The 9220-nt window shown below is 32.1% G+C and overlaps 1 protein-coding gene across 2 annotated transcripts in view; it reads left to right on the plus strand.

The window, feature by feature from the left end:
* Window positions 1-7453, plus strand: part of LOC142233752 (venom serine protease Bi-VSP-like) — a 31518-nt gene extending 24065 nt beyond the window's left edge. The window contains exons 2-8 of one of the 2 annotated variants that reach the window (XM_075304775.1): window positions 1085-1257; window positions 1973-2047; window positions 2120-2658; window positions 2725-2800; window positions 2863-2947; window positions 6749-7047; window positions 7119-7453. In XM_075304775.1, coding sequence (XP_075160890.1) covers window positions 1085-1257; window positions 1973-2047; window positions 2120-2658; window positions 2725-2800; window positions 2863-2947; window positions 6749-7047; window positions 7119-7262 — 1391 coding nt within the window. In that variant the 3' untranslated portion in view covers window positions 7263-7453. Of the gene's footprint in view, window positions 1-1084; window positions 1258-1972; window positions 2659-2724; window positions 2801-2862; window positions 2948-6748; window positions 7048-7118 lie in introns of both variants that reach the window. The other variant, XM_075304774.1, reaches the window with a different exon arrangement.
* Window positions 7454-9220: the final 1767 nt, after the last annotated feature.

The following is a 9220-nucleotide window of genomic DNA, read 5'->3' on the forward strand; positions in this document are numbered from 1 at the left end:
TTTATAAACAAGAATAATTTCTCAAAACATTAATTTAATGAACTAAAATAGAATAGAATTAAATTGGCTTTTGTGTCATATAGGGCTCATTATTTTGATTGTACACGCAAAAAAATAATTCTTTCCTCCCAAACGAAATTTTAGACAAAAAAAGTTCGTTTCTCATTTGCTTTTTGCTTTAAGGAAGTTTATTTGGAAGAAAAGTATATACATTTTGTGATAAACGTTTATTCTTTTCCAGGAATTAAAACCAATTTCATAAAGTCTATCTCAAAAAAAAAAACAACAATCTTTTCTGGCTAATTGCATTTTCCCTCACATCTTTTTCACTTCCACGAGGGTTTTTAGTTCTTAGCACCTTCTTTTGTAATACAAACAATGTAGAAGAATTATTCGATTTTATAAATTTTTTTAAATTTTACCTTTTGCCTGGACGGAAAATCGAACTGCGGACCATGCAAATTGTAAGCCAACACACTATCCACTGAGCTATGCATCTGTTGTTGTCATCAATAGACAATTATCCATATAAGTTATATTTATATAGCATAGCTTGCGGCGCCCACGAGCCGATTAATCAAACTTTATATAACAGACACATACATTTAGTTGGGCACCGTGGAGCAGTGATTGCTACGTCCGCCTTGCATGCCAATGGTCGTGGGTTCGATTCCTGCTTCGAACGAAAACCAAAAAGTTTTTTACATATATTACAGATATGTTCGGATTCCCAAAAAAACTTTAACATTACATACTATTATATTAAATTTTTACTATGAACTGTAAAATGTGTCTTATTAAAGACTTAAAGTCAGAAAAGAACAGTGCTTAATATAAACAAAATGGACTGTGTTGTTGGTTCAAAAATAATTTTGTAACAAACGATTTTTTTGGAGATAAAAGTTTAAAATTTTCGAAGGAATTCAAAAAACTCTAATAAAAGAAAAACGTTTTCGAGACACGTTTTCCAAACGTTTTTTTTTTCTTTGCGTATAGATATAATACAAATTTATGAAGAAATGTTTCAAGTTCTGATAAATATTTTGCCATTTTAAGAATGCTAACGTAATTTTTTTTATTTTAGGGAATTCACAGTACTGTGTAACACCGGAGAACTACTATGGCCAGTGTGTGGCTCTTAGCTATTGCCCTCAAATTGTCAATATATTCCAGATGACCAACCAGAGACAAGCTCAGCAGTATGTGTTACAATCACAGAGAGCGTGTGGAACTCGAAATTTAAATGGAGATCCAGTGGTGAGTTAAAACAACGAATTCTGCTGGAGTACGAGTGAAGATTCGTTAATTCACGACATTTTTAGAGATTCAAATTCAATTGGATACGATTGAGTAAAATTTTTAATTCATGTTTGGGTTAATTGGATTGGCATTTATGAAGAAATTAAGATTTAATTTAATTCATATAACACATAAAGAAAGAATAAAAGCTTGAAATGTTCTTAAATTGGCTTAAATACTTGAACTATTATTGCTAGTAGTATTTTTAGTGCCAAAAAAAACCGTGTTATAAAAAATTGACTCAAATGAACTTCCTGTGCAGTTAAAATAAAGCCCTTCTTTGGGAGGACATTTTTGGAAGTGCTTTTAAAATTGTGCCTTAAGAACAACTTCCAAAAAAAATTTTGTTAATTTTTTTTCTGTGTTAGCTAAAGGAAGAATATCCAAAAACATAAAATAACACTATTGGCTAAAAATAAAAATTAAGAAAATAAAAATAATAACCCTTTAAAAAACTGATTTTCGCCAGTGGAAACCAAACGTACTGTTCATAATAACTGATTACATTATAGAAAAAAAAAAATAAATTTCGTTGAAAGATTTACGTTAATATAGCGAATAAAACCGTATTTTTGCAGCACGCATGTATCTGCAAAATTTCTAAAATATTTGTTTAATTCATTTTTTTTTAAATATCTCTAAAATAATTTTTCTTTTACATTTACCTTAACAGGTTTGTTGCAGCAATCCCATTGCAACACCAATTCAACAACCAACCACACGGCCAAATCGGCAAACTGTAGCACCGGTAAATCCATTTTTCCCTACACGTAGACCAAATATAAATCCCACAAATCCTTTCCTTCCTCCTTCAACACAGACACCAACACGACCAGTCACACCTGCACCAACACCAGCCCCCACACCTGCACCAACACGAGCCCCAGCACCTACACCACCGCCCATTGACAATAGAGCTGTCTCATGTCGGGGTCCCGACAGCCGTGAAGGAGTTTGCATAAGATTTGTTGAGTGCAAAATATTGACCGATGAGCTGCTACAGAAGCAAACGGATACTGTATTTGCCAATTATTTACGAGTCTCCAATACAATATGTGGTGGCACAGATACTATGGTTTGTTGCCCTAATGCTGGTAGCCAGCCAGTAACCTCAAATCCCTTGATAATCAATAATGATAACGTACCGCGAAGATTACCCACCGTGGAAGAAGGTTGTGGTTATACTAGCAACTCGTATAAGAAAATAGTTGGTGGTGAGGTGAGTAAAAAAGGTGCTTGGCCTTGGATTGCCCTTATAGGCTATGACGATGAATTATCGCCATCGCCCTTCAAATGTGGCGGGGCTTTGGTGACAGCTCGCCATGTGGTAACAGCAGCTCATTGTTTGAGAAAGGATTTGTAAGTGAAGCAAATGCGTTTTGCTTTCAATTGAAATATCCCTCTAATTTTATTTGTTTTTGATAGGAAATTTGTGCGTTTGGGTGAACACGACTTGACAACGGATACAGAAGCTCGTCATGTTGACATTAACGTTGTTCGAGTAAGTATTGGAATAATCTTTTGGTCTTATTCGATTAAGCTAATTGTGTTCTTATTTAAAAGTCCGAAAAGCATCCAGACTATAATACACGTAATGGTCATAGTGATATTGCTATTTTATACTTGGAACGTAATGTTGATTTCACGGGTAAGTTTTCGACTGTAATGTAGGTGTAACAATTGTATCCATTCCATGTTTCCTACACAGAAAAAAATATCTCAAATATTTTTTTAATTAAAATTTTATTTAAAACGAAAATCAATCACATATATTATGACACACAGGCATACAAAAAAATCTGATTCAATCACGAAATTAATTGATCCAATTAATTTTTTAATTGAAATGTCTTCAATCACAGAAATGATAGTATCAATTAGAAAATGAATTGATCCAATTAAAAAAACTAATTAATATTATTAATCTTTGTAATTGATTTTTGTTTCAATTAAAATATTTGTTGAATCAATGAAATTTTTAATTGAATATTTTTTTTTTAACTCATTTAAGACTTTAATTGGAAAAATTTTCGTGAAATTTTTTCTATGCACCCATCAGTAGAATAAGTTCGTCATTCAGTTTGTTATTGACTCTAAGAGATCTAACGTCTGTCTGTGGTCAAGCTACATTCTTTAATAATCAGGCAATCGAAAGTCGATAAAGAGATATGCCACAGTACAGGAAAATATCACCACAATATTTCCAATTAAAAAGTTGTTTGAAGTTGAAAAACTTTTCAATTAATAAATAAATTGATACAATTAACTTTTTAATCCAGATAGAAACATTAAATTAGTTAAGTCAATGATTGAAATTTTTAAAATTTTTAATTAAAAACAAGTAAGGAAAGTCTAAAATCGGGCGGGGCCGACTATATTATACCCTGCACCACTTTGTACACACAAAAAATTTTTTTTCTGATTCAATCACGAAATTAATTGATCCAATTAATTTTTAATTGAAATGTCTTCAGTCACGGAAATGATAGTATCAATTAAAAAATTAATTGAAGGTCAATTAAAAAGTTAATTGATCCAATTAAAAAATTAATTGATACTATTATTTTTGTGATTGATTTTTGTTTCAATTAAAAAATTTGTTGAATCAATTAAATTTTTAATTGAATATTTTTTAAAACTCAATTAAAATTTTAATTGGAAAATTTTTCGTGAAATTTTTTTGTGTGTAGATCTAAATTTTCGATACAATATCACATCCGTCAAATGTGTTGGGGGCTATATATAAAGGTTTGTCCCAACTACATACATTTAAATATCACTCGATCTGGACAGAATTTGATAGACTTCTACAAAATCTATAGACTCAAAATTTAAGTCGGCTAATGCACTAGGGTGGAACACAATGTTAGTAAAAAAATGGGAAACATTTAAATCTGAAGCAATTTTAAGGAAACTTCGCAAAAGTTTATTTATGATTTATCGCTCGATATATATGTATTAGAAGTTTAGGAAAATTAGAGTCATTTTTACAACTTTTCGACTAAGCAGTGGCGATTTTACAAGGAAAATGTTGGTATTTTGACCATTTTTGTCGAAATCAGAAAAACATATATATGGGAGCTATATCTAAATCGGAACCGATTTCAACCAAATTTGGCACGCATAGCAACAATGCTAATTCTACTCCCTGTGCAAAATTTCAACTAAATCGGAGTTAAAAATTGGCCTCTGTGGTCATATGAGTGTAAATCGGGCGAAAGCTATATATGGGAGCTATATCTAAATCTGAACCGATTTCAACCAAATTTGGCTCGCATAGCAACAATGCTAATTCTACTCACTGTGCAAAATTTCAACTAAATCGGAGTTAAAAATTGGCCTCTGTGGTCATATGAGTGTAAATCGGGCGAAATCTATATATGGGAGATATATCTAAATCTGAACCGATTTCAACCAAATTTGACACGCATAGCTACAATGCTAATTCTACTCCCTGTGCAAAATTTCAACCAAATTGGGGTAAAACTCTGGTTTCTGGGACCGTATTAGTCCATATCGGGCGAAAGATATATATGGGAGCTATATCTAAATCTGAACCGATTTCAATAAAATTTGGCACACATGACTATAGTACTAATTGTTCTTCTTGTGCAACATTTTAAGCAAATTAGGGTAAAACTATGGCTTCTGGGGCCATATAAGTTCATATCGGGCGAAATATATATATGGGAGCTATATCTAAATCTGAACCGATTTCTTCCAAAATCAATAGGGATCTATTCTGAGCCAAAACACATATTTGTGCCAAATTTGAAGTCGATTGGACTAAAACTGCGACCTAGACTTTGATTACAAAAATGTGTTCACGGACAGACGGAGAGACGGACATCGCTATATCGACTCTAGAGCCCACCCTGAGCATTTTTGCCAAAGACACCATGTGTCTATCTCGTCTCCTTCTGGGTGTTGCAAACATATGCACTAACTTATAATACCCTGTTCCACAGTGTGGAGCAGGATATAAAAAATTAATTGGATCAATTAATTTCGTGATTGAATCAGAAAACAATTTTTTTTTTTGTGTGTGATTGTCTATGTTTTTATACATCCCCATATAAACCGACGATGATTTCTCATATACAGTTTATATAAGTTTATGAGCTGCTTTGGGGCCCATTATATTGGACCAAGTTTTTATATAGCCTCTATATAGACAGATTCCCAATTTTACTTCTTGAAAACATGGTAGATGTAATTTTTACTACATTAGGCATTTTAGACCCATGAAAAGCTATGCCAAATTTGACATCGGTCCATGTTATGTTATGGTATTGCTCTATACGCAGAAAAAATTATTTTTTGTCTTCAATCACGAAATTAATTAATCCAAATAATTTTTAAGTGAAATGTCTTCAATCACAGAAATCCCAGCAAAAAATGAAGCACTAATTGCTCATTTTAATAGAAATATTGCTCAGAAGTGATTATAATCTTGAGTATAGCATTGTTGGCGTGAAGGAAAACAACACTACCTTTCATGCATCTATACTGCATGAATTGGTTGCAATAACGTAAACGAATGATCATAAACTACCCAGCAAAAAAATTGGGAAGTTCTTCCAAAGGCACAACTTTAAAAGCACTTCCAGAAGATGCACTCCCAATGATGTTCTTTATTTCAACTACCCAGGAAGTTTTTTTAGTTCAATTTTTTTAACTTGGTTTAACTTGGTGTAAAAAATAACAAAAAATTTTTATTTGACAAAATATCACATAATTTTTTAATTTACATCCAAAACATTGAATTCGGTTCACACTTAAAAAAGTGATGCAAATTCAGTGCAACGGCTGTTGAAATGGAAGACTTCCGTCCTATGACAAGCCCATGTTAAATTCATCGCTTCTATGTCACTTTTGCACCACTTCCGGATCCAAAAAGAACATTTTCATTACTTTTTTGGCGACGCTTTTTTTGCTGGGTAGTTTGATTATTCGTTTACGTTATTGTCACCGATTCATGCAGTGTGGATGCACTGCCTACTATATTGTATACCATAAAGCGCAACTAAACTCTTACTGCTGAAGTATTTTTTGTTGGGATGATAGTACCAATCACCAAAGTCAATCAAATATGTATATTGTTCCAATTAAAAACACTTTGTCAGTTAAGAAAGTGATTGAAAATAGTTACGTTTTAAATTACATAATTGATTAAGTTTTGCAGCCAACAACAATGAAATTTTTAATTGAATCAATTTGCTAATTAAATCAGTCAATTGTTAAATCAAGTATTTATTGATATACAATTAAAACTTTGATTGATATTATCATTTTGGTAATTGAAGACATTTCGATTTAAAAAAATAAGATCAATTAATTTCGTGACTGGATCAGGAAAATTTTTTTTTTCCAATTTTAAACAATTTTCTCAACAATAAAAAAATATATGTATATTGGCTTGACAAAGATTTTATTTTTCTATTTACAGAATTCATATCACCCATATGCATGCCTCAAGCATCAGCATTGAGACAAAAATCCTATGTGAAACACACACCGTTCGTTGTAGGTTGGGGTAAGACCATGGAAGGTGGTGTTTCGGCCAATGTTCTACAGGAACTTCAAATTCCCATTTACGATAATGAAGTGTGCAGAGATCGTTATGCCAAACAGAATCGTCTCTTTACCGAAAATCAATTCGATAAGGCTGTTCTCTGTGCGGGTGTGCTCTCAGGTGGTAAGGATACATGTCAAGGAGATTCAGGAGGTCCACTTATGATTCCCGAGGTAAATTCCATATATGGAATAGCATAAAACTATGTAGAAATATTAATGAATTACTATATTTTCTCTCCTAGCCCTATCAAAATAATGTTCGCTATTATCTCATTGGCGTTGTATCCTATGGTATTGGATGTGCCCGTCCCGAAATTCCTGGTGTCTACTCAAGTACACAATACTTTATGGATTGGATCATACAGAAGATAGCAGAAACCCAATAATCAAAAGGGGTTGATTATATCTTACAGGATATACAAATGCCACATGAACTGAAAATTGAAGAGATGTGGAATTGAGATTACTCGCTCACTACTTGCATTAGGATATTGTTTATTTTTTTTTAATTTTTTTCTTATTTATCTGACATATACATAATAAAAAACGAAGTCTACTTTTGTAATTTAAAACAAAATCTGGAGACGAATATATTTGGTTGTTAAAGCCACAAGGGTAAAGGGTTGTTTGTTGTGATTTGTCTGCAATGGCTTTTGTTCCAACAATGCCACCATTCTTTGCGTGTCGTTTTGTTTTCGATTAAAATCAAATTTACTTTTCTTTTTATTCATAATGAGGAAAGTATCCACATTTATCCAACAGATGACATAGTTCCCCTCAAGTCTATTCAAATACAGAAGATTTGATTTGGAGGCGTTTTTCTATGGGTCTTCATTTGTATGTATATAAGTAAAACGTATGTTTTATGGGTTTTATCGTAAAAGAGATTTTTGTTCAACCTGAAGTCATAATTGAGGCTTTTGAGGATCATTTTCATTACTCATGGTGGGTAGATGAAGACAGATGTAAAGCATTGACATCGTTCCCTGTAACATATGGCTTTGTTGTCAATGGATAAGTGAGATTTGAATTAAATTTTCTATTTGGATAGATGATAATTATTTGATTTGAACTATTTACATTCACCGCCAGTATTCATTTATTTCATTGAAAACTCTGCATTTGTGAGGTCAGAGACCTTTTCACAGGGCACGAAAATAAAACTTCATTAAAATTGAGCCAGGGATATTTTTTGTTTGATAAATGTTCGTTGTTTAACAGAAATTTCATAATATGTAAATAATAACAAATAACTTCATTATATATTAACACCAAGTCCATATGAATGTACGACACACTGTACCATACTCACAAAAAAAGTTTACTTAGATCCAAAGGTGCACTTTTGGAAAATAAAGGTTTTACACCAAGAAAAAAGTGCCTTCGGAACTAAAGGAAAAAATGTTCATCAATTTAGTTTAGCCAATTTATTTCCATTAAGTTAAATTTTTGTTTAAAATAATAACATTTACTTGCTTCAGTAAAAAAATCCTAAACTGAAAGCAGTTAGGAATAGTTCATTAACTAGAATAAGGCATGGAATTTTAGTAATACTGTTTTCTTCACTGGGTATAAGAATTTACTACTGAACAAGAAAATTTTATTCACTGATAACAAAGCATTCGTAAAAATAAACAAAATATGAACTAAAACCAAGTTTCCTCAAATTTAGTAAAATTTCTTATAAAATGATAATTCTGACTTCCTTTATTATAGAAAGCTTATCATACTTACGAATAACACTTGGCATAGAAAAATATTTTAGTTCATTCGTACTAAGAAGTATTCAATCCTTTTAAAGCTTAAGGAGACACACTTGTTAGAATATAGGAAATTTTCCTATATTTCTTTTATTTACCTGTAATCGATAACTGTCATCGATGTATTCGGCATGTTTGCGCGTGGGTTTTTATACCCTGCGCCACACTGTGGAGCAGCCCAGCAAAAACTCTCTTTACCCGGTAATTAATAAATTAATAACCACTTATTAATTGGCAACGTTACGGATTACATTTACATACGCATGTCCAAGGAGGAAAGTAATTCTCCCCAGGCATACCTTTGGCCATGAAATAAGTAGTGCTTTTAAAGCATATAATCACCTAACATGTAATCACTTATTCGTAGACATACCAAAGTTTGCAAAATAGCCACTTATTGTATCAGGCAACCAAATCTAGCCGATTACAAAATATGGCGAGTAATGCTGTAATATGAACATTACTTGAATAGAAACGAATATTGTAGAAATAAACCAAAATGTAACAAATCGTCTAAATAAGATTACACGCAAATTAATTTCACATTTAAAATAGGGAGTTGTTGTTTAAGGGAGTCGGATTCG

This window comes from Haematobia irritans, chromosome 4 (genome assembly GCF_050003625.1).
Source record: "Haematobia irritans isolate KBUSLIRL chromosome 4, ASM5000362v1, whole genome shotgun sequence".
In the NCBI taxonomy this organism is placed as follows: Eukaryota; Metazoa; Arthropoda; class Insecta; order Diptera; family Muscidae; genus Haematobia; species Haematobia irritans.